This window comes from Chrysochloris asiatica, unplaced genomic scaffold (genome assembly GCF_000296735.1).
Source record: "Chrysochloris asiatica unplaced genomic scaffold, ChrAsi1.0 scaffold00279, whole genome shotgun sequence".
NCBI lineage: Eukaryota > Metazoa > Chordata > Mammalia > Afrosoricida > Chrysochloridae > Chrysochloris > Chrysochloris asiatica.
In genome coordinates this window covers 441,440-467,507 of record NW_006408797.1, presented here as the reverse complement: position 1 = coordinate 467,507, position 26,068 = coordinate 441,440, and the positions used below count along the sequence as shown (strand labels likewise).

Sequence of the window (26,068 nt, the reverse complement as noted above, 5' to 3'; positions counted from 1 at the left end):
CACTCACTCATGCCTGTCACGAACTCCTTGAAGTTGATAAGTGAGTCCTTGTTCTCGTCCAGGAGTCGGAACATACGCCCTGCTAGCACAGGTGTATGTGAGCCGCAGACCCAAGGAGTTAAGCTGGCAAAGAGTTCCTGGAATTGGCTGGCATCGATCCGGTACTGCTCCAGGTAGGGCAGGCTGGGGTCCCTACGAATGGCAGTGGTGCGGCTGCCACCCCAGTACTGACTCGCCAGGTGCTTGGCCTGCAAGAGATGCAGTCTAGTGAGCGGTCTGGCCCCTAGCCTGGGTTTTAGGACAGCTAGGTTTAAAATTAAGAAAGGCGTGTGACAGGGTTATATTCTTTCACCATACTTATTCAACCTGTATGCTGAGCAAATCATCCGAGAAGCTGGGTTATATGAAGAAAAATGTGGCATCAGGACTGGAGGAAGACTCATTAACAACCTGCAATATGCAGATGATACAACCTTGCTTGCTGAAAGTGAAGAAGAATTAAAACATTTACTGATGACGATCAAAGAGCACAGCCTTCGGTATGGATTACATCTCTATGTAAAGAAAACAAAAATCCTCACCACTGGACCAATAAACATTCTTATCAATGGAGAAAAGATTGAAGTTGTCAAGGACTTCATTCTTCTTGGATCAACTATCAACACTCATAGAAGCAGCAGTCAAGAAATCAAATGATGTATTACATTAGGCAAATCTGCTGCACAAGACCTTTTAAAGTGTTGAAGAGCAAAGATGTCAGCTTCAGGGCTAAGGTGCGCCTGACCCAAGCCATGGTATTTTCAATAACCTCATATGCATGTGAAAGCTGGACAGTAAATAGGGAAGACCATAGAGGAATTGACACATTTGAGTTATGGTGTTGGAGGAAAATATTGAAAGTGCCAAAAGAACAAACAGATCCATGTTGGAAGAAGTGCAGCCAGAATGCTCCTTGGAGGCCAGGACAGCCAGACTTCATCTCTCATACTTCGGACATACTGTTAGGAGGGACCAGTCACTGGAAAAGATATCATGTTTCATAGGGTCGAGGGTCAGAGAAAAAGAGGAAGACCCCCAACGAGATGGATTGGTCAGGTGGCAGCATTAATGGACTCAAGCGTGGCAACAATCGTGAGGTTGGCCCAGGATCGGGCAGTGTTTTGTTCGGCTGTGAGTCGGTACTGACTCGATGGCACCTAACAACAACAACAAGGTTGTCCAACAGGTCACGTGTGTTCAATCCTCCTCCATCCAGCTCACAGTGCCCTAGGGGAGGGGAGGTGAGCACCGGGTGACACTTCACACCCTTACAGAACCTCTCAAGGAGGTACTACTAGCCCCACATTTATAGTTGTGGGAGCTGAAAGAGCACTTGGCAGCCCATGCAGTGGACCACAGAAGGCCATGGCCACAATGGGTAATGGTCACTGCGGGTCACATGCATTAAATACACTGAGACTACCTCATGGACTGAACTACAGACGGCTGGAGAAACGAGAGAAGGAAAGGCAGTGTGGGCTTTGCTCTTTTTGCCTCCTTTTCAGCATCCTTCCCTCTTTTTTTCTGTTACCAGAACCTCAAATTTCCTTGAGGAGCCCTCATCCTCCACTCTCAGACATAGGGCACTGACAAGCCCTGCCAGTGGTGATGGGTGGAATGGGTGCACCACCTGGTTCTCCCTAGATGCCATCCTCCAGCCAGCGCACAGGTTTATCAGTTCAACAACTGATGCTGGGTCTTTTGTTAAAATCCCCTGGAAAGAAAAATTTTCTTTCCATTGGGGTTACTGTAAAGACAGGATGACCCTGGACCTGCTGCCATCTTGCCACTCTGCAGGAACGAGGGTCTGGGGTACGTGGGAGATGTATGACCGAACATTAGAACATCTAGATCCAGCCATACCTGAGGCTGTCCTAGAAACTTTGTGTTTATATGAGCCAATGCATTCTCTCTTCCATGCAAACTGACTTGATTATATTTCCTGTGCCCTGAAATCAAATACTTGCAGAACTCCAAGAATGAGTAAATTCTACCATGTGAGATTCATGGTCATTGCATCTGAACAAGCTTTTGAAATGACTTTTCTCCTGGCAAAACAATGTTATACTAAGTATGCAATTAGGGGACCAGAAAGGGGCAGTAATCCTCACTGTCCTGGGTGAAAGAGGGTGGGGTGACATGGCATGCGCTTGCTCGTGGCCATCACCTTAAACACCATGTACAGGTCCTCCAGCTCTTCAATGGAGAAGCCAATGTCTCCAGGTATAGCTCGGACCTAGGAGGAAAGAGAAACAGGATGTGAAGATGGATTCTCGTTTCTTTACAATAAAAAATGACATGGTCTTTCAGACAATCACATGGTGGATACAGACAGACACAAATCCAGTACCTATCCTTTCAGCATCTCCAGCTAGACATACTAAAACAGTGGTCCAGTGACCAGGGGCCATTCAGGGACAAGGGCACAGTTTCGATGCCCATCCCTCGTCACCCATTCCATCGGGTCACACTTCCCAAATTATTTCTTGGGGTGGGCACAGGGAAGCCTTAGTGTGGTCTCTAGCACACAGGTAGCTGACTGGCCTTTCTCTCCCGGATGCCCAGAAAGACACGGTGTGAGAAGTAGTTCTTGCTGCATGGATTCCTGGAAAGATCCTGGTATGGTGGTTTAGGGTGTCCTAGAACTTTCCAGACTACTCCTTTTTTACTTAAATTAGTCAGAGTCAGGTTGGAGTGCTTGAGAGCTAAGTGCCCTCAAGGCTGCAGGCCTGAAGAGAAGGGTTCGGAACCCTGAGAGGAAGAAGTCCCTGGCTTAGGTGGGTGGGTGGGTGGAGAGATTGAACAGATCAAGGCAGTACAGAGTGGCACCCCCTGGAGATGGCCTGACCCCATCCAGAAATGAGGAGGAGAAGACTGAGGTAGAGATACAGATAGCATGCTGGATGGTAGCAGACGGTGACTTCAGGGGAAGGGACAAAGGCCAGGCAGGAAAGGCACAGCCTGCAGGCAGTGAAGCATCTGAAGTGTTTTCCCACAGACTAACCTGTGAGTAGAAACATGACTGTGACCTCTCCCACTGCCTACAGTCCCAGGATCCCAAGGGTATGCTCCCACCAAGAGCTCTGCAGCTCACCCTGACCTCAAAGGCATCGGAATATGCGGAGCCACCCTGTGCCCACAGCTGCCACCCTACCATGACCCTCGCCTGCCACCCGAGGACTGGAGCCTCATGCGTACCACGCTCCGCTTGGCTGTGTCCTCTAAGGTCTGGATCACTTTCAGTCTCTGTTTAAACCGCATCTGTTCAATGTCGTCAGCCCGCAAGCTGCTGAATTTCTATAGGCCAGAGGGGACTCAGTGAGACAAGGCGTGGACACAGTGCCCACAGATTGCACATGCTTTGGAGTGCCCTGGCCTTGTGAGTGCTGACCTCATATGACATTTTAAGGAGCTCAAAGATGTCCACCTCTTCAGGAGGGTCATCACCACTGGTCAGTAAGGCATGGAGGTGTGGGATAGGAGGAGAAACACTCTGCTTGTTGACCACATTATCCAGATATCTGTAATGTTATGGAACAAAAGGGAACGTCAGGCTAGACAACCCATAGGCACAGGGGTCTTGTCTGCAGAAGGTCAGTCACTTGTCAGTGATTGAGTGTGCACAAGCCCATGGAGCCTCTCCTTTGGGGGGTGTGGTGGGGGGCACTGCTGCTGGACCAGGGAAGCACATGCAGAGCTATACTCTGGACATAAGCACACCTGCTGTTACATCCATCTCCTGACCACCGGCAGGAAGTCACTTTGTTAGGAGCTCAGCTCCCGGCCAGACTCTCTCTCCCACTGCTCTACTGTAGTTTTCCCAGCACTTATCAGTCTCCCCAGGGTGAAAGCTCTCGCCTGCCCTGGAAGGGGCCTGGACATGATGCATATGGTCACTGCAAGGGGTAGGCTCTCCCACCCATGGGACAGCTCCCTAGTGGAAAAGAGGTGAGTGGACAGTGGTCACCTGCCCAGGACGGTCATGGCCTCGCCCTCGTCGTTGCAGCCCAGCAGCTGCTCCATGTTGGCATCCAGGATGGCTAAGGCCACTTGCAGGACCACCTTGATGCCCTCATAGAAGAAGCAGTCGACAATGACCACAGCACTCTCGAAGGGCATGACGCTGAGGAAGAGGGTCAGGAACCAAGAGAGTGAGATGCTGGAGATTACACCCAGGTCCTGCATCTTCTCTGAGAGCTGTGGCAGGAAGTCTCTTGTGAGCTCTTCGAAGATGCCTTGGTCCACCAGGGCACCTGCACAAAGGATGGAGGAGTCTGAGTGGGCTCTTATGCCCTGGGCCAAAGCAGGTGTGTATGGAACCTCAGGAGCGGAGGAACAACAAATTGTCCATGTCCAGCCTTACCCGCCCCTGTCCTGGCCAGTTCCATGTACACTGAGTGGCTGGAAGGGGCAAGAGAAAGAGAAAGATGGCAAGATGCTTTAAAGGACTCCAAGAATAACTCTCAAACTCAAATGACAAAGTTGTGGATTCAACCGTGTCCCGAAAAAAGGCATTTTGAAATTCTAGAACCCTTGTACCTGTGAATATGACTTTATTTGGGGAGAGGGGGGTTTTCTTTGCAGATGTTATAAATTAGTTTAGCATGAGGTCAAATGGGAGTAGGGTAGGTCCCAATTCTTTCTGAGTGATGTTTTATAAAAGGAGGAGATGAGAGAGAGAGTCACACATACAGGCGAAAGATTGCCATGTAAGGATCATCTCTAAGCCAAAGAATACCTCGGAATGCCTGAGGGTTACAGAAGCTGAAAGAGACATTTAGGTGTGACAGAGAGAGCAAGGCCTTGCTAATGCCTTGAATTTGGACTTCCAGCCTCCAAAACAATGAGAAAACAACATTTCTATTATTCAAAGTCATCTATTACAGTATTTTGTTATGGCAGCCCTATCCTTGGAAACTAAAGTAGTATGAGAAGGCAATCTTAGAATAACAGACTTAATTATACATGTGATTATATAAATGTGCAGCTTGGATTTCATGGGTTATAAATTCCTAATTGTTGAAGTTGGATACTAGGTACAAGGGAATTTACTCTCTACTTGTATATGTCTAAAACTTTCTAAAAAGAAAACGCTTTTTGAGATATTAGGTTGCTAACCACAAGCTAGGCAGTTTAAACCCACCAGCTGCTCAGGGAGAGAAAGATGAAGCTGTCTGCTCCCAGAAAGATTTATTCAGACAGGGTCACTAGAGTAGAATCCACTTGATGATATTGGGTTTGTGTTTGGGGTTTGAACAAATTAGGCAGATGAGAATTTAGGCCCCAAATGGGCATTTAAAAACATCAAACGTGCACTATCTTCTAAGGATCGCTTGTAAGGATCCACACAAAGTCTGTGCTGTGGTGTTGGGAGGTTGGGGGCTGTCTTTAGTCCTCCATTTTCAGCATTTGATGACCTCAGTTTCCTGATCTGGAGATGGGAAGTGTGACTATGCACAGCCCACAGGATGACAATGGGGCCTGCAGGAGCTCATGGAGAAAGCACTCAGCATGGGGCCTAGATCCGGGGGGAGGGGGGCAGTGGGAGATAGGGAAGCATGCCTCCTTCTTGCCCTGGTGGAGACTCACCCACCACCCTGGTGTTGTAGTAGTCAGGCAGCATCCGCTCACAGAGGGCCACCAGCAGCCAGAAAGCCTCCTCCTCATTGCCGTAGAGCAGGAGCACAGATGTCACTATGTTCATGGCCTGTAAACATCCAAAGAGGGGTGGAGGGTGTTATGGACAGAACTGTGTCCCCCAAAGGTAAGTGAAAGTAATCCCTGTCATGTAAATAGGACCAGTTTGGAAGTACGATTCTTCTGTTATGTTAATGAGGACAGTCAAATGGGTCCTAAGTCTAATCCATTCTGAGTGGTGTTTATAGGGGGGGAAACAGACACAGAGATACAAACACAGTGGGAAATGGCATGTAAATACAGAGGTAGATGCACTGCAAACCCAGGAGCCTCAAGGATTGCAGACAGTTACTTCCTTGTTGTTAGGTGCCATCGAGTCGGTTCCAACTCACAGTGACCCTATGTACAATAGAATGAGACACTGGTCCTGGGCCAACCGTACAATCGTTGCTAAGCCTGATCCCATTGTTTCTGCCACTGTGCTAATCGATCTCATTAGGGGTCTTCCTCTTTCTTGCCGACCCTCCACTTTACCAAACATGATATCCTTCTCCAGTGATTGGTCCCTTCTTATAATATGTCAGAAGTATGAGAAACAGAGTCTGGGCATCCTGGCTTCCAAGGAGCACTTCTTCCAACACAATTCTGTTTATTCTTTTGGCAGCCCCTGGTACTTTTCAATATTCTCCTCTAACACCATAACTCACACATCAATTCTTTATAAGGTCTTCCTTATTCATTCACTGTCCAGCTTTCACATGCATATGAGGTTATTGAAAATACCATGGCATGGGTCAGGTGTACCTTAGTCCTCAAACTGACATCTTTGCTCTTTAACACTTTAAAGAAGTCTTGTGCAGCAGATCGATCTAATGCAATAAATACGGTGTTTGATATCTTGACTGCTGGTTACATGAGTGTTGATGGTTGAGCCAAGCAAAATGAAATCTTTGACAACTTCAATCTTTTCTCCATTTGTATGGATGTTGATTATTGGTCCAGTGGTGAGGATTTTTGTTTCCTCTACATTGAGGTGCAACATATACTGAAGGCTGCGGTCTTTGATCTTCATCAGTATTTTAAGTCCTCTTCACTTTCATCAAGTAAGGATATATCATCTGCATATCACCAGTGGTTAATGAGTCTTTTTTGAATCCTGATGCCACGTTTTTCTTCATAAAACCCAGCTTTTGTTTTCCAATTTGCTCAGCATACAGACTGAATAAGTATGGTGAAAGAATACAACCCTGGGTACACACATTTCCTAATTTTAAACTATTCAGTGTTCCTTTGTTCTGTTCAAATTAACTGCCTCTTGGTGTATGTACAGGTTCCTCATGAGCACAATTAAGTGTTTCAGAATACTCATACTTAGCAATGTTGTCCATAGCTTGTCATAATCCACACACTCGAAAGCCTCTGCATAATCAACAAAGCACAGGCAAACATCTTTATGGTATTCTCTGCTTTCAGCCAAGAACCATCTGATGTCAGCAATAATACCCTTCGTTCCACGTCCTCTTCTCCATCTGGCTTGAACCTCTGGAAGTTCTCTGTCAATGTATAGTTGCAGCCGTTCCTGTATTACCTTTAGCAAAATTTAACTTGGAAGCTCATCTGAAATCTGTTCACTGTGGGTGACCCTGCTGGTATTCAAAATACCTGTGGCACAGCTTCCAGAATCACAGCAACTCACAAGCCACTACAGTACGACAAACTGACAGATCAGTGGTAGAGACAGTTACTAGAAGATGAAAAAGACAAAGAAGAGCCTTCCTCTAGAGCTGATGCCTAGAATTTTGATGGCCAACCTCCAGAGCTGTGAGAAAACAAATTTCCAACTGCTTGACACACTATTCAACTGATTTACAGCACACATTGACTTTCTGTGATTGGGTAACTTGTTATTTGGAATATTGGTCCTACAGAAAGGCTTTCTGGGCAGTTGGCCTGTTTTCCTAAGGCCTAGATATGGGCAAAGTCAAGCAGAAGTCACGTGATATGGCCAAGAAAATGCTCACAACCTTTAAAATCAGATGCTGCCAGGACCCAGACTGGTGGTTATATGTTGTGGAGTCGATTCCAACTCTCAGCAACCCTGTTCAGGGTTTCTGAGGCTATAAATCTTTATGGGAGCAAAAAGCCTCATCTTTCTCCCATGGAGCAGCTGGTAGGTTTGAACTGCTGACCTTGTGGTTAGCAGCCAAACTCATTATCCTCTGCAATACCAGACAGTTCAAACCCAGAAGTTGATCCTCAGAACCCTATAAAGGGGGGCTATGAGTCAGAGTTGACTCAATGGCACTTAACAACAACAATAATTACATAATGGTGTGTAACTATCATCACTATTTACATATAAATATATTCAGCATATCAAACGGAAACTCACTACCCATTCAACAATACCTTCCTATTCTTCTCATTTTCCCCTGCATCATAATTTTAAGTTAAATCTTTCCCCTCCTAGATACAGGAGTACTGGTGTGGAACTGTAGGAAAAGTACCTAACTGCTAACCACATACATGGTCAGTGGTTCAAACCCAACAGCTGCTCCTAGGAAACCCTATACAGGATTGTGCTATGAGTTGGAACTGACTCAATGGCAGTTAACAACAACAACTAGATAAAAGCACTTGAAGGTCCCAGGGGCTATGTTTGATAACATAGCAGGTGTTCCATTCAAGTTTCCCCCAACCCCCTTGTTCTTGTTATTAAGTGCCATCAAGTTGATTCCGACTCACAGTGACCCTGCACAGGGTTTATGAGGCGCACTTGGTGAGTGTGAACCACCAACCTTGTGGTTCACAGTTCAGTGCTTACCCTATAATGTCACACCAGGATATGTAACAAAACATTTGCCATTTCAACATTATTTTATGTGTACAATTCAGTGACATTAATTGCATTCTTCATGTTGTTTAACTATATCACTATCCATTTCCAAATTTTTCCGTCACCTTAGCAAAACTCAACAGTGCCCCCTAAATAATGACTCTGCTTCTCCCTCCCTGCCGCCACTGGTAACCATTAATAAGCTGGTTTCCATGAGTTTGCCTATTCTAGATATTTCCTATAGGTGGGATCATACACAATTTGTCCTTTTGGGACTGAATGACTTCACTCAGCATGCTGTTTTCAAGGCACATCTGTGTGCTGTAATATTGTTGCATGTACTACAAGACTATTGGAGTTCTTCTTGGCAGCAAGGGTGCAGGTCTAGGTTATGGGGACTTGCTCCTGAGGGCCTTGATAGGACACGCTGTTTCAGGGTTCCTCCATGCCCCTTACCTGACAGTAGCCAATAGTGGGGTTCCGGAAGGCGTAGGCAGTCAGCACCCGCCGGAGTGCAGCGATCCCAAGGTCGTTCTGGAAGGCAGGGTGCTCTGGCATAGAGCGGTGCAAGTCTCGCTCGATCTCCTCTGTGGCCAGGGTGTACTTCCCTGTGGACTTCTCCACTAGCTCAGCATAGTAGCCAGGGTGAGTCACCATCTCGTTCCAGGCCCCTGTAAAGACACAGGGGCAACTGTCTCTCTCCATCTCCACCACTTTGTAAGCAACAGCAGAGCAGGCTGGAGATGTTGCCAGTGTATCCCTGAGGAGGAGGACTTTTGGGGTCAGTTACAAGGTGTGGGCAAAGCTTCCTTCATGCATCCATGATGATGCACCCAACCCAGGAGGAAGTTCAAGCGGCTAACCAGCCCTCCTGAAGTTCTTCCAGCAGCCCAGAGTGTGAATGTTGTCAGCATCTGTCCCAATGGAAGGAAGCTTACGGGAGCCTGCCTGTTCCACTGAGGGTAGAAAGCAGCTCCATGTACAGAGGCCTGCCTTTGGCATCTGCTTCCCAGGAAGACCTCCTGCCTAGAGCACGGTATACGCCACCCTATTCCTCAGACCTCTGATGTCCCGTCTGTAACAGGACTCAAAGATCAAATTAAGTCAGTAAGTTGTGCTTCTGCACATAGCTGGGTGTGGAACGTGCTCACCAGAGAAGAGGAGCCACAGCTCCCCCCGCAGGCTCTCAGGGATGCCCTTCAGGACGAGTTCTCGGGTCCTGGTGGTGCGGTACATGCACATGCCACGCCCATACTCAAAGAAGTGAATGTTCCATGATTCTTCCTTCATTTTCTCCTTGGCCTGCAGGAAAAGAGATGGAGGACTGTGGGTGACGGGATGCTGCCACCTCATCAGGATGTTTACAGAGTCTGTGGAATGCAAAAGGCCCTCCTGCTTCTCCCAGCCCCTCCCCACCAAAGCAGTGCTAGAAGCTTCCCATGTAAATTATCTACAAGGGCCGATCAGCAACCTCAGATTTCACAGGTATTACCAGAAAAATGCAGACCAGTCCCAGGCTGAAGTGGCCACACACCCTCCTAAGTCATCAGGAAGAAAAACGAGTCACTCAGAAACTGAGGACCCTAGACCCTAACCCTAACCCACCCACTGAGCGAGCTGGGCTGTTGGACTGTGCAGAGCTGTATCTCACATCTCAGGAGGGTACTGCCCATGTCAATCTGGAGGAGGTCCTCATCGTTGCTCCCTTCTGGGCCCTCATCTGTAGCACCAACCTCAAGAGCTTACCCCTTTGGCCCCCAGGACCTCTGTGGATGAGTTTCTTTGGAAGAGCTTGAGCAGGCCATGGGATGCAGTTGGCACCTCCTGTGTACAGAAGCTCTGGTAGCCACTAATGGTGGAGGATGGGCTGGTGGGCTGCTCCAACACCTCCTGAGGAGCTGAGGGAGACTAGAAAATAAAATGGAGAAGGGGAGCACAACTGAGCCACCAGCCATGGGGCCTTGCATGTGTACCTCAAATCACAGAGGCAGACCAAGTCACCTGGTAAGGCAGGATCTCTATAGGATGGGTGATGTACAAAGAGAACTCTGTCTGGCAGGCAGGAGGGACTGGTGGTGTTTCTGTGGCTACAGCCCAGCCTGCATCTCCTCTCTGGCCAATAGGACAGCTACACTCACCTTCCCTGAAATCCAGCTCAACTACATGGTGAGTCATGGTTTCCCACGAAAACAGGCCCTAGAGCGCATGCTGTCCTGGCCTTCTCACAGCAATAGCCAGCAAAGGGAAGATCCCGCCCTCCTGGACCTACTCTGGGCTGCTCTCTGAGCTCAGTTGCCACCTGCAGGGTAAGGCCATCAATGCGAGCAACCCAACTCTACCTGCTTCCCATCCTTGCTCCTAGTTCCCTGGGCTGCTTCCTTCTGTTTCCTTCTGCCCTGTGCCCACTGCTCTGATTTCCCATTGGCTCCAGGAAGCAGGAGTCCAGTCCTGGTGTGGCGCTGTGGGTTAATGCGCCAGACTGCAAAGCCATTAAAACTGCAAGGTCGGCGGTTCAAGCTCACCAGCTGCTCCTTGGAAACCCTATACAGGGTTGCTATGGGTCGGCATTGACTCGACAGCACTTAACGAAAACAACAACCAGGAAGCAGCAGCACTGAGTCCTTGGGCACTAGGGGTGGAACCTATCCAGACCCAGTCTCCTGTTTTGAGCCCCGTTTCCCCCTGGCAGTACCCAGTTCAGGCACAGACAAGGAGCCATGCTTGCTGGGGCTGTTGTAGGAGAGATGCAGCAGGAAGGGAGTGGGATTCTGAAGGTCCTGGGGCCCCCATGAGCCAGGCACAGAGCCCCTGAGGAAGACAAAGCAGAGGCACAGACGTCCAACCATGGTGAATGCTGGACAGGCCACAGGGCCAGGCTCACTCTGGTGGTCAAGCCTGTCACTCAGGGTGCTGAGTCCTTTAAGGACAGCTCATGTCCCCTTTCACCCAGTGCTGTCTCATCCTTTCTGGAAATTTCACATCAAGCCCATTCTCCTCTAAGAAACTTAAAATTATTTTTTTTTCAAGGTGAAACATATAATGCATGAGTCTTTTTTTTATACTTCACTTTACTGTGTTTTTCAGATATTGCATTTTTGATAAATTGAAGGTCTGTGACAATCTTTTGTTGAGCCAGTCTGTTGGTGCCAGTCTGTTTTGTGTTTCTGTGTTACATTTTGTTAATTCTCACAATATCTCAAATTTTTTCATAACGCTACTGCACATTTAATAGACTATAATATAGTGCAAACATAACTTTTATATGCACTGGGAAACAAAAAAATTCATGTAACTCCCTTTATTACAATATTTGCTTTATTGTGGTGGTCTGGAATCCACCCCATAATATCTCTGAGGTATGCCTGTGTAACAACACATTCTCCACTGCAGCTATTTTTACCTGTACTATTCAGTGATGTTAACTATGTTCACCATGTTATACAACCATCATCACTTCCAACTTTCAAAATTTTAAGACACTTTTCCTAATGTTTCCAATCAGCATGGGTTCTATCCATCCCCTGCCCATTCAGTCTTATTCCATTTCTTTTTTTAAATTTCAACCATTTTCACATGTACAACCCAGCCACACTTAATCTATTTAATAAATTACTGAGCATCTACTTCAGTTCTTCTTATTGCTGTGTGCTGATGAGTCAGTTCTGACTCAAAGCGACCCCGTATAGGGTTTCAAAAGCTATAAATCTTCATGGGAGCAGAAAGCCTCATTATTCTCTTGCAGAGAGGTTGGGGGATTTAAACTGCTAACCTTGTAGTTAGCAGCCCAACATATAACCCATAACCCACTACGTCACCAGCACCCCTTGAGCATTTACTCAAAAATTACAATTAAATCTGAAAGATGTAAAGCCTCAGAAACCCTATACAGGGTTGCTATGAGTAGGAATTGACTTGATAGCACTTAAAACAACCACAACATGGGCCAGACCAGGTGGGCTCGAGGGGGCTGGAGAGTACAGGCCACCTACTCAGTGGGAATATGGGCCCTGAAATGTCAGCACTGCTGATTTTTCCAGAGGAATCAGATATGTGGATTTTTACATTAACTCTTTCAATCGGTGAGTGCTTCACAAATTCAAACTGAACAACAATGCACCCTGTGTGGCATACCAAGGAGCAAGGTAGCTCTTAAACACCACTAGGACTCAGGAGCTAATCTGAGTAAATTTCTCTTGGGTAAAGATGGGATAATTGAAATGTCCTTAAGGACAACAATTTTAATGGCTTGAAACAGATCCAGTTGTTTTAATCTGTAAGTATATAATTACAATAAAAAATTAGCACAAAAAACTAATGAGCCACATTTGAAGGATACTAGTAAACCAACTCATTATTTTGACAACTGGTGGCTAATAGGACAGAATAAAACATTTACTCTGCCTCAGGGTAACCCAGTAGTTGAAAAGGAGAGGCTTATCTTTATAGAAGTATCCCAGCTCATAAACAAGAGGAGTCAGAGAGTCAAGAGTGCCATCATTTTGCAATCCTGAATGAATGACGGGACCTAGGCAGTGCTCATCTATGACTGATAACACATGTAGAGACCTGACCCAAAACTTCCAACTGAACCTGATCTGAACAAGCCTAAGGGTCACTACTCAACTACCAACTTACAGGGAGCAAAGGAATTAAATGCATACCAGGTATTGTGGTTGTTGTTGTTATGTGCCTTGGAGTCGGTTCTGACTCATAGCACCTTGTATCTGGTTTCCAAGGAGTGGCTAGTGGATTTGAACTGCCGACCTTGCGGTTCAAACCAACCTTGTGCTTATCTTATAGTACTACACCATATATGCAATCAACAGAAAACTTTGAGAGAAATTCTCCCTCACAATTACTCGATTCCTTCAATTAAAATATTGCAAAAGAGAAAAAGAAATCTACAGAGTAAAAGGGATTTAAGAGAGAGAATAGGAAGAAAGGGCTGGTGATTCACTTCTGAAAATCAGCCAATGAAAACCTTTTGGATCATAATGGTCCAATTCCACAGTGCAAGGGGTCGCCATAAACCAGGGGCTAACTTGACAGAAGCTAACAACAACTGAGAGACAGAGCCACAAATCATAATGTATGTATAACCTGTGAACATCTCAGTTCAAACAGTCTCACTGTAAAAAATGAATCTACAATTGGGGAATGTGAATATAAGTATGTGATGGTACTACAGAGTTACTGTCAATTTCGTTGGTTTAATAATGGTACCGCAGTTAAGACTTTAAAGATAAAAGTTAATGCAGAAGAATCCTGATCTAAAGGGGAAAAATGCAGAAAAGAACGTGAAATTTTCATGGACTCCAGACTTTCTGTAGTCTTGGAGGTTGGATGAACCCCTGAAATTATTGCACTGAGATAATCTTTAAACCATAAACCAAAAACATTCTCTGAAGTTTTCTTAAAAAAACAAATAATAGTTTAGCTTTACTAGTTAAAAATGTCTTCCTTGAGCATTACGCTCTTTCAGGAATTATCTGTATGGGATCAACTTGATAACAGCAACTCAAAAGATGAAATAGGAAGCTTAGGAATTTATGCTAATAGGGTGTGAGAATGGTTGTACAACTTGAAGAATATAATTAACGTCACTACATGGTACATGTAGAAACAGTTGAACTGGTGTATACTTTGCTGTGTATATTCTTAATGATAACAACAAAAGAGGAGTCTATCTGTGAAAGCTCCACACTGAACAACTGACAGGTAAAAAAACGAGTTAGTCACACCCAAGCTGGACAAGTCACAGGGCCCTTGCCAGTCATCAGCCTCTGACTCATCAGGAGTCCTTGAGGTCTGCGAGATCTTCTCGTTCCAGACACAACATTAGCACCCATGAAAACAGAGCATTAAGGTCCAAACAGTACAGTTCTTGCTCTCATTGCCACAGAGATTCATAAAGGACAAAGATGAGGGTGGGCAGAGTTTTCTCATGTGACATGGAATTGAAGTGGGCTTGGGAAGACATGTGGGTGATGCTTAGGAGGAGACAGGACCCCAAGTGGGAAGAGGACTGTGGGATATGAGTGGGGTATAAATAGGCCTGTGACCTTACTGACAGGCTGTTGGGCTCTCTACCTGGGAGCACTGAAGAGACTCCTCAGGCCAGAGGTCCCCACCATGCACTATGGATCAGGCTCTGGAGGAGGCCCAGGGCTGCCCTTGGCTCTCCAGGCTCTGTCTCCCTGCCTGTAACTTCTAGAAGCCCCTTCTTACCTCAGGGGTTTCGTCCACGACGCTGGCTTTTCTTTCCCAACTGCTGCCGTCTGGCTGCTTGGAAGGTGTTTTCTGGAGAAAGTCTGAGATCCTCTGAACCAAGAAATCTCGGTCTTTCAGGTTGGCAAACAAGAAGGTCATTTTACTCTTGGTGCTAATGGACAGAGGGCTGGGCAGGACACTGGAACTGTCAGCTTTTTCAACAATGGTCACCTGAGTGGGAAAAAACATTTCTTTGGTAATTTGCATCTTGAATACATAAAATTTGGCTTTTTTCTTAAATTATTATGAGGAAGATTTTCCACTTAAAAAAAATTTCTTAGAGCAAACAGTATCACGTTCACACACGTCTCACTAACTTCTTACACTGTTGTTGTTGTTAAGTTCTGTCGTGTCAGTTCCAACTCATAATGATCCTCTATAGAGTTTCCAAGGAGCAGTGGGTGAGTCTGAACCACTGACCTTGTGATAAGCAGTCCAGTACTCATTCTACAGCGCCCACACCAAGACTCTCATCTTATATTAGTATAGTACATTTGTTGTTGCAATTAATGAAATAATATTGATACATTATTAGTAACTAAAGTTCATACTTTATTCTGAGTCCTGGTGTGGTGCTAAAGGATAAGCACTGGACTGTGAGGTCGGTTTGAACTGAAAGGTTGGCAGTTCAAACTCAACACTAGTTGAAAACCCTATATAGGGTCACTATGAGTCAGAAATAAGTTGATGTCACTTAACAACAACATCCTTTATTCAGTTTTCTTCAGTTTTTACCTAAGGTCCTTTTTCTGTGCCAGGATCCCATCCAGGATCCTACGTCACATTTAGTCATCATGTCTCCTTAGGCTCCCCTTTGCCATGGCAGTTTCTCAGACTGGCCCTATTTGTGATGACTGGGGCAGAGTTGAGGAGTCTTGTTCAGTCACGTGTTCTGGAGAAGTCTCTCTACTGGGATTGGTCTTGATTTCTTCTCATGGTTAGACTGGGGTTATGGATTTTGGGGAGGAAGACCACAGAGATAAAATACCATTCTTATCACATCATATCAAGGGTACACACGATGAACATGACTTATCACTGATGGTGTTGATCTTCATTCATCACCTTGTGATCTAGTGTTGGTCAGAGTTTCCCACTGTGAAGTTCCTCAGTTCCCCCCTTTCTATATTGTGTTCTTTTGAAGGAAGTTACTGTGGGACTCAGGGAGCAGGGAATTGTGGCACTGTGGAATAACATTGGGTTTCTAACTGCAAGGTCATCAGTTCAAGCCCTAAGTTGCTGTGTGAGAAAAAGATGAAGCTTTCTCTTAAAAAGATTTATTGTCTCAGAAACCTTAAGAAGCAATTCTACTCTGTTTGATAGGGCTGCTAGGAGTTGGAACTGACTCAATGGCAGTAGGTTTTGGATTATCCATATAAAATTATTGAGCTCTGTTCAGGAGATAACTGGGTGTTTTCATGAACACGGACTGGGCACCAACCCAACCTGACTTCCATTTTACGTTACTTCAGTAGCTGCAGGAGAATAGGTCAGAGGGAACATGGTGTGGCTAGGACACTCCTGAGGTGGTTGCAAAGAGGAGGGTATCTTAGGTGGGGACTGTGAAGAGAAGGGGCAGAGAGGGACTCCTCAGCACTGAGGAGGCTGACAAGACAGGCTATGGTTAGGACACAGAAGATGAGGGGTGGGTATTAAAAGGACAACCGTCGTTTATCCTGAGAAAATAGATAGAAGGGGGCCATTTCCAAAGAGGTACAGGTGAGAAGAACAAATTCAAGTGCCCACCAAATGTTCAGTTGGAGATGGCTCCCCCTGTACACATTGAACCAGAGGCTGTCTGGTTGGGACTCTGAGAACAGGCAAGTTCAGGACAGTGAGTGCTGATCTGGGGAATGTCACCTTGACCTTGACCCTCTACAGATACATGGCCCAGTCTCCAATGAAAGGTGGTCCTGCTGTCCAGTTCAGCAGAATCTCTTAAGTCATAAAAATGCCAAGGACCTGCATAAGAAATGGAACTGGGCCTAAGTAATCAAGAACCAGCCTTGCCTGATGCCAAAAGAGAAGGCAGGGCCAGGACCACATCTGAGCCTGTCAACCTGGTGCTGGAATTGTGATTCTTTAAGACTTCTGCCACTGACCATCCTCAGGAAAGTGGGGCAGCAAACTGCCCCATACCTACCACAGACATAGTGCAGTTTAAGGGCTTTACATAAATGCCATGGAGGCCTTACTGCTCCAGGATTTTAATAAAACCACAACACTGAGATGTCAGTAATGGCTGGCAGTGAAGAATCTTGCCGTGTTATGGCATTAAGTGCCAGCCTTGACTCAGAGTGCCTCCGTCTGGGAGATGTCCTTGCCATTGTTGCCTGTATCTCTTCACCCCAGCCACTGGCCTAATGGCCTTCCCTCCCCTGGGCCACCAGGGAAGTACCACAAACCTGAGTATGTGTTCTTGGCCTCAAGGAGATATGCTCTCTGAGGGCACGGCTGGGGTCTGAGCCATGCATGTGTGTGTGTATGGGAGAGACAGGGACAGAGGGGGTTGGTTTCTTATAGAGGTCACTATGGGACAGGGTCCTCCAGCCCAGCCATGACAGTGGACTACACCAAACTCCACTGCAGGGCTGGTGAAGGCAGCTTCCCTTTCCGTCCCAGTGTGCGCTCTCTTGGCATTCTCAATGAGTCTCGGGAGGCCCTCACCACTCTGTCTCCCAGCTAGGCTAAGTGATCCCTGAGGATCACCCACGTACTCCACTTTCATCCTTGGCCTGGTACTCAAGAAAGGGACAGACTCGACCACCTGGAACCTTGTACATTGTCCCATTGGGGCAAGGATCCCTGAATATACCAGTGGGCACTCCCACTAGGGGTCCCCTGAGTAAAGTGGCAGGGGACAGAGGCGCTAGTCTGAGGGCTATCCAAGTCCATTCCCACCCCTCTGGATCTTACCTCCCTCAGGGGTATGATGAGGTGGCATGCGTCCTCTTCCTTGCTGGCAAAGCAGATATAGTTGTTGGAGATGAACATCTGGCCAGGGATGTGCAGCTTGTTAAAAGGTGTCCACAGGGTACAGCCCGTGTGACCGTCCAAGCGCTCATCCCTAGGCAGCCGGAAGGTGGCCCGGTAGCACTCATTCTTGGCACGGGCGTCCAGGTCTCTAGGGGGATTTAAAAAAAAAAAAAAAGGGCAAATGTGAAGGCTAGCACTCACACGAAAGAGCCCCAAGACCTCACTGGGCTTCAGTTTCCTCATTTCTATAGTGAAGGGGCTTCTGGGATCTGCCATTGAGCAAGATTTGACCAGGGACCTCAGAGTTCAGTAAAAATATACCTTAAAGTACAAGTCAGACATAGGTTATTCATAGGACATTTGCTTACAATAACAGGCCCTTGGGGCCTAACTCTTTTGACAGAAGTCCCAGTGGTCACCCTGGGTGGTGCCCAGAGGTTCTGCACCTGGTCCTGCTCAGACTGAGACATTCAACCTGGACCTGATTTAATGGTGCCAGTTGAAATGGTTTAGTCCTACTCATTTTTTCTCCAGAAGGTACCGAGAGCCATCATTTCTCTCCTATCAGGAATAAGGTCCTTGAACAACACTGCAATTCAAAGTTGCTTTCCAGAGTCTATGGCCTAGGCTACAGTGATGTCTGGGAGTGGCTAGGCTAGGAGGAGCACTTCAGCAGTTGGTATCACTGAGTGCTGAGTTCTCGGCCAGCCTTGTAGCTTTCCTGTAACTCTACAACCTGAGTACTCAAGCAGGAGTGCTCTGAGCGTATGACCATCACTACTCATCCCCAGTCAGGCCAGCAGTAAACTCATTCACACAACCCGTATCACAAGCCTGGTGTGAAAAGAAGGCCCAGGAAGCCTGGCCCCCTCTGGTCAAGGCGGTCAGTAGTGATGGAAAGAGGCTGTGTGCACTAAGCCCAGATTTACCAGATGCAACTTCCTAAAGGTCGCAGACCTGGGCAGTGGGAGCTCAGGCTCTGCTACTCAGTAGCTAAGTGGCCTCACACAAGTTACTTAACCTCTCTGTGCCTTAGCTTCTTCTCCTAATACCTTGATATTAAGTGCAAGACAGAAAGTTTACAGTTCTTCCTTGTATTCGTGGCTGTTTTATGATGCATCACTGCTAATCTATACTGTGATGATCTGCTCACCTGCCCTTCCTCCAAGTGGGGAGCCTGTGAGAGGTGAGGTCAGACCCTTCCCTGAGTACCAAGCAGGACTAGTGAATCTTGCCCAGGTGACTCTGTCCATGTACACTGGAGTCCCTTCCGCCCAGGGAGCAATTTACCGCTTTAGAGCTGAGATGTTCCTGTGTGGCCGGATGGGCCTGGGCAAGGCCTTGTCCTCCAGGAAGCGCTCACTGTCCAGAAGCTGCCTCATGGCCAGGTTGGCCAACTGCTCCATGAGCTTGAAGGTCTCACTAATGTTGAGGAACATGGAGAAGAAGAGTTCCTGGTCCCGGGTATCTACACGGATGCTCTCAGGGAAGAGCAGGGTGGCATTCTTCTCTAGTCGTGTGACATCTACCCACTGCACCACAAGGCTCACTGAACATACAAGACAACACACCGTTGGTTAACAAGGATAGAGAGCTCTGTGAAGGGGTTCCAACACCTACTTGCACCCAGACCCACCAGAGGGCTCCATGGTTCTGCTAGGACACTGGGACACATGTTTTGTGAGGAGGGACTGCCGATCAGATCTCCACTGCCTCCCAGCCGCACCCGACACTCAGCCCAAGAACATACTCTGGAAGCATTTGCCCAGCAAGTAGATGAAGAGCAAAATGAAAGCAGGCACAGAGGGGAACTAGAGAAGATCCGAGCTCAGAGACACTCAAAAGTCACAACATGGTGTGACCAGCAGATAGGACACTGCTGACTGGTGAGGATCCGGAAAGCTCCTCCAGAGCCCGGAGGGGCCTGTCACCCAGGTCTTGACAAGTGGTGGCATGCTGCCAGGGGAGGAGGGCAAGAAAAGGCAGAGGGAGGCTGTGTGCTGAGGTGGGAGGAGGGCTTGTTGGGCTTGGGAAATGGCAACCATTCCCGGCAGCCAAACCCCTGGGAGTTGACAGTGTGGTAAGAGGCCTGGACTGCCAGGCTGTATCCTGAGGACAGTGTTTCCCAGAGAGAAGGACCTGCAGAAGGGGACTGCAAAGGCACAAAGACGAAGCAGAGGGCCACCTGGAATCAGAGGGAAATGTATGCCCTCCAACTCACCAATATAAAGGAAAAAGAGGATATCTTTAAAGACAGGTATGGTAGCGTAGTGGTTACGCATTGGGCTACTAACTTCAAGGTCAGCAGTTCAAAACTACCAAACGTTTCGTGGGAGAAAGATGAGGCTTTCTGCTCCTGTAAAGATTTACAGCCTCAGAAACCCTACGCAGGGTCGCTATGAGTTGGAAGCAAGTCCACGGCACACCACCACCACCACCACATAAAGCACCATCCTAGTGGGCTGTAGATCATGGGTGTCATGTTTAAGTTTGAGTGTTTCTGAGGGCGGGGAGACCCCTGACATTTTCTGGAGCTGAGGCCAGAGGATAAGCAGCATGGAAGGGCTGAGATATGGGGACCAAGTGGACAGAGGGGGAGCCTTCCCCATGCTTCCAGCATAATGGCCACTGCTCACCCCACCCTATCCCCAGCTGCCTCACATACTCACCTTCCTTCCCCAACAGGAAGGAGTAGAAGCACAGATGATTGACGGTGAGGTAGAGCCAGCCCTGCCGGGGCACACGGCCCTTCCAGTAGCTGCAGGAGTAGTAGTTGACCAGCTTCTCCCCCTCGGGCATCCCAAACTGCTTTCGCATCTTCAGCTCGGCCTCCTTGAACTTCCCGGGGTCCTCATCTCCTTGGGGTTGCAAGTTCTTGTTTTCCTCAGCAATGATACCCTGGGAAAATGAGAGAGTTTGGCTTGTTCTATCATGTTCCCTGAGGCTGGCCAAGGATTTACACAGCAGAAATTGCTGGTCAGAAGGAGGACTGGGACACTGGCTGAGACCCAGGACTATTAGGCCACTGTCTCAGGAGGAATAAGAAGTAGGCAGGAAATTGGCTAATCCTGGGACACAGCAGCTGCACTTGGACTGATTGGGCTGACTGGTAGTCAAGGCACATGGACAGGCATCCTCTGCCTGTGTAACTGGGCAAGTCCCCAGAACTCCCTGAATCTACACTGGCTTGTTAGGATGCGACAAGCATCTGCCTCACAGAGGGGTTCGAACAGCCCACTTTGCTTCTGAAAGATGTCTGGTGGAAATTAAAAAATGATGAAGAAGGTTAAATGGCCACACAAAAAGAAATGAAGTCTGAAACATGCTATAACATGCATGAACCTTGAAAAACTTATGTTGAGTGAAAGAAGTCAAAAAAGGACAAATACTTATATAAAATCAATAGAACAGACATATGCACAGACAAAATTAGTGAGCAAAGGGGCAGGTGGGAGGGGAAATGTGCAGTTATGACTTAAGGGATGCTGAGTTTTTGTTTAGGGTGATGAAAAACACTTGAAAATGGATAGTGGTGATGGCTGCCCAACATGATGAATGTGAATAATGCCACTGAACTGCACACTTAAAAATGGTTACAATGGCAAATACAGTACACATCTTTATATGAGAAAGAGTACAAAGATCAGAGTCAGAACTGGATGTTGGCAACAGAGTCTGATTAATCTGAAGATGCTGTGCAGCTGGCCTTGAAGGCAGAGGCCATGAGCTACAACTATACGTAGCCTTTGCTGTTGTGGCTAAGTGCGGGTGAGCCGGTTCTGATTCATAGTGACCATGTATAAGGTTTCTGAGTAGCGGTTAGTGAGCTGGAACCGCTGACCCTGTGGTTCAAACTGACTTTGCAGTGTAGCGCATTAGCCCACAGCACCACACCACGACTCCAGGTAGCCTTGTTGTTGTTATGTGCCGTGGAGTCGGTTCCGACTCATAGCGACCTTGTACAGGGTTTCCGAGGCTGTAAATCTTTACGGGAGCAGAAAGCCTCATCTTTCTCCTGCAGAACAGCTGGTAGTTTAGAATTGCTGACCTTAAGGTTCACAGCCTGATTCGTAACCACTACGCTACCAGAGCTCCTTCCAGGTAGCCTTGAGAAGCTGAAAAAGTCAAGAAGTGAAATCTCTTCTAAGTCTTCAGAAAGAACTTGATTTTAGTCCAGTGAGAGCCATTTCAGATTCCAGACCTCCAGAACTACGAGAGAATTAATTACATTTGCATTGTTACAAGCCACTAAGTTTATGGTAATTTGTTATAGTAGCAATAGAGAACTAATACATATTATTCTAAGAAAGTACCTATTTAAACATTTTTTTTCAATTTATTGGCTCAAAACAATTATTTTCTAAAATTCTGTTTTTCCCTTGAATAGATTTTTACCATGTTTCATTTTCCAACCTTCCTTATTTCAGATCTATTTTCCCTTTGATCCCTCTTGCTTATATTTGACCCTCACTTTGTTTATATAATTTGCCTTTTTAGATTTGCTGCTCTTTTCTATTGGTATCTTGTTTTCTATGGAATCAATTCTGGCTCTTTTGTACTTCCTTCTTCCTCATTTCCTGGTTTCTCTGTAGTTCTTTTTCTGAGTTACTGGGCACTTGGGTCACTCTTTCTCACCTTTCCTTCTTTTATAATATAAGCTTTAAGACTTTCAATTTCCCTGTATGTACTGCTTCTGCTGCATCCCACACATTCCAACATGTACTTGTATTTCAATTATTATTCAGTTTAAAATATTACCTGATGTCTGTTTCTTCTCTAACCCCTGAGTCATTTAGAACTGTTTTGTTTTGTTGGTTAGTTTGTCTGGGCTTGACTTAAAGGAGGCAGTCAATAGTACTACTATTCTACTGAGTATTCTATTATCATTCTTGCTGCCCAACTTGCTCTCTGGAAGAGTAGAGGCTTATCTCTACTCTCTCTGCCTGTTACTCATGGAGACACAGGGCCCTCCCTGGCCCCCAAGTGCATGGGAAAGAGCTGGGATTTCAGTGTTTTCTACCCCATCTACAGAGTTCTGCTATATTGAATTCACAAAGGCCTGCTCAGAGCAGCTTTGTACCATGAAACGCTGATCCTCCCAGGGATCTAATATAAAGCACTAATCTAGCAAAATGAAAAAGACACAAATATAGACTCAGATAAATGTTGTTTACAGTGTACATTATCCTTAAAAGAAAAAGCAACCTAAGTATCAGAGTAAGTTTTTACACAGAGCTATAATTGCCTCCAAGGAGCTCTGGTAGCATAGTGGTTACGAATCAGGCTGTGAACCGCAAGGTCAGCAGTTCGAAACTACCAGTCGCTCTGCGGGAGAAAGATGAGGCTTTCTGCTCCCATAAAGATTTACGACCTCGGAAACCCTGTACAGGGTCGCTATGGGTCAGTTCAACTCGACAACACTTAACAACAACAACAACATAATTGTCTCCAGCATACTACCACTATAAGAAGCCCTGTAGTGTTGTGGATTTACAAGCTGGACTGCTAAACACAGGGTCAGTAGTTTGAATCTACCAGTTAGTCCAAAGGAAAAAGATGACGCGCCCTGCTCCTGTAAAGATTTACAGCCTTGGAAACCCTATACAGAATTGCTGTCACTTGGAACAGCACTTAACCATGACAAAACAATATACCCCCAAATAGTCTATCCTTTCCCGTCTCACTCTACTAGTCAAAGAACCGGCAAACAGTTGTATATTTGCAATATTTGTTCTAAGACACTTTACAAAGAATAGAAACTTTAAGCTAAGCTTTAGCCAGACTGCAGTGGCTGGCTAAGATAAGAAGGGGCCTTTATGGGCAGAGTTTAATTGTTCTCTTTGCTTCTAAGGGACAAAAGTTTGTCTCCCAGCTTCTGCTGAACACTTCCAGTGAATGAAAACTCACAACCTCAGTTTCCACCTCTGTAAAATGAGGGTGAAACCTACACCATGACTGTTTTAAAGATGAAATAAGATGGCATAGCTGAACAATGTCAGAGAATGGGAGTGATCACTGTTAGCTGAATGGGAATCTTACATGTATCTTGCCCTTGACAAAGGTTGTGATGTCTTCTTCATTGTCAAAGATGGACAGCGTCTGCAGCAAGTTATTTTCCAGCCATTCCCAGTGTTTGGTGATCTCTTTGCGGGAAGAACCTAAGGGAGGTTTGTGGAAGTAAAGAATAGGAAAACCATATAATCATCACCAGGCTTCAAACGTAAATACTCAAAGAACAGAGATTCAGATGAGCAATCTAATTCGTTCTATTCAAGTGCCTAGAATCTTCAAGCTGCTTACTCTTTTTCTTCTGAAACTTGTATCTATCGCAAAAGTAATATATAGTTTTGTTTTAAAAAGAACCAAAGACAAAACACTCAGGCCGAATTGCAAAGAATCACCAGATAAGTGAAGCCTCCACTGTTCCTCAGTCCTAAGAGTGAGCCGTCATTAGACACCTATGTGTCATCCCAGAAATAGTTGATGCACTTGCAAGTTGCTTACATACATAGACTTTTCTTTGAGTTGAAAGACTTACCTGCACTTACTCAGACCTAGTCAGGCTTGCTGTATATGACTCTGGCCCTCTCCTGAGGATCTGGGTGTCCAGGATGTTAGCTGGAGCTTCCAGCAGGACTCCAGGCCCTTGAGGCGGATTTGCTACTGGGTGGGCAGGTAACTATCCTCCATCTCTCTAAAGCCAGGGAAGCCCACTCAGGCCTTTGCCCTCAGTATTACTCCTCCCCATCCTGCCTTGCATCCCAGCTGGCTCCTGCCTCCTCTAGGAAATCCCTTCAGCCTCTCCTAAATGACTAATATCTGCCCCCCCCCAGCAACTGGGGATCCTTATCTGATTCAGGGAGGGGTCCTGGGGGCTATATGGACATGAAAAGGCTAGAGACATGAGAAGCACAATGCCATGCCCAAAGGGCAGGGCAGTTAGCGTCCCTCTTCACAACCAGGAATTAGGAAAGGAGCTGGAGACAGGAAGCAAAGTGTCCAGGGATGGTTTCTGCCTGGTCCAGCCTCCCCTTGCTCTTGGGCACCCCACAGCATCTTGCACGTGTCTGGCATGGGGTCTGCAGACAAGCATTGTTTTGAATGTAAGAGTAAGAAAAGGAATTGTACCCTGTATCCTTTTCTAGCTGTCCTGGGGAGTGACAGTCCAAGGTTAGAAGCCCAAGTTGTTCATGTGACTCCTGGTAAGGCCATGGCCCTCCTCGTGGAGAACTTAACCAGGCCAGGATTCTCAGTGGTTTAGCAGCTAAGAAATAGTAATGCCCCATGATGAGATGGAATGTAATCACTTCCATGATGAGATGGAATGTAATCACTTCCATGATGAGATGTGCTATGAGCAGCCCATTGAAAGGATGTTTCTTTAGGGGGATATGGCCTGCAATCATTTTATCTTACAAGAGGTAAAAGGAGAGAGAAGTGAGCAGAGAAGGAGGGACCTATTACCACCAAGAAAGAAGAGTCAGGAATGGAGTGTGTCCTTTGGATCTGGGATCCCCACACTGTGAAGCTCCTAGATCCAGAGGAAGTTTGATGGAGAACTCAAGGATTGCTGGGCCTATAGATGCTCAAAAGGAGCTTGTAGCATAGTGGTTATGAGTCAGCTGCTAGCCTCAATGTCAGCAGTTCGAAACCACCAGCCGTTCCTCAGGAGAAAGATGAGGCTTTCTGCTCATGTATAAATTTATAGCCTTGGAAAGCCTATGCAGGGTTGTTATGAGTTGGAATCAACTCCACAACACACCATCACCACCACCACCACCATTACCACCACCACAGATGCTCAAAGGAGACAAGAACCTTTCTCTAGAGCTGACAAAAGCCTTCCCTAGAGTTGGCACACTGTATTTTATTTCTAGCCTCCTAAACGGTGAGAAAATAATTTGTTAAAGGCATCTACTTATGGTATTTCTGTTAGAGCAGCACTAGATAACAAAGACAGAACCTTTGCCAAAACTGAAGCCAACATGACTCTGAATGCAGGCATGCTTGCTAAGGATCTGATTCCTCCCCATGCTGAATGGCTTAGCTCAGATTGCTGCCCTGACCACCTGCCTTGAGACCCCAACCACCTTCAGTGACTGTGTGATTTGATGCCTCCCAAGCTAGATCAGGCAGTCCTGCCATCTCCTCCAGGCCCCAGCATCTGTCTATAGCTCTGCACAGCCCCTGGCCTTTTTTAGGGATGATTCTTTACCTTGGCTCAAGTGGCTTGCAACCCTAACAAAAAATTCCACAGGAAGATCCTCCCCCAAGTGGCCAAAGGGAGGATATTCATGTGAAAACTATTAA

General features: G+C 46.5%; 1 protein-coding gene across 2 annotated transcripts in view; it reads right to left on the bottom strand.

The window, feature by feature from the left end:
- Positions 1-26,068, bottom strand: part of TBC1D9B (TBC1 domain family, member 9B (with GRAM domain)) — a 41,185-nt gene that overhangs the window by 8,457 nt on the left and 6,660 nt on the right. For both annotated transcript variants that reach the window (XM_006874445.1, XM_006874446.1), the window contains exons 3-16: positions 23,798-23,916; positions 20,428-20,656; positions 19,049-19,307; positions 17,699-17,906; positions 14,741-14,953; positions 10,259-10,420; positions 9,664-9,814; positions 8,969-9,183; positions 5,629-5,746; positions 4,007-4,292; positions 3,431-3,560; positions 3,238-3,336; positions 2,207-2,275; positions 8-248 (exon numbers count right to left, since the gene is read on the bottom strand). In XM_006874445.1, coding sequence (XP_006874507.1) covers positions 8-248; positions 2,207-2,275; positions 3,238-3,336; positions 3,431-3,560; positions 4,007-4,292; positions 5,629-5,746; positions 8,969-9,183; positions 9,664-9,814; positions 10,259-10,420; positions 14,741-14,953; positions 17,699-17,906; positions 19,049-19,307; positions 20,428-20,656; positions 23,798-23,916 — 2,499 coding nt within the window. The remainder of the gene's footprint in view (positions 1-7; positions 249-2,206; positions 2,276-3,237; positions 3,337-3,430; positions 3,561-4,006; positions 4,293-5,628; positions 5,747-8,968; positions 9,184-9,663; positions 9,815-10,258; positions 10,421-14,740; positions 14,954-17,698; positions 17,907-19,048; positions 19,308-20,427; positions 20,657-23,797; positions 23,917-26,068) is intronic.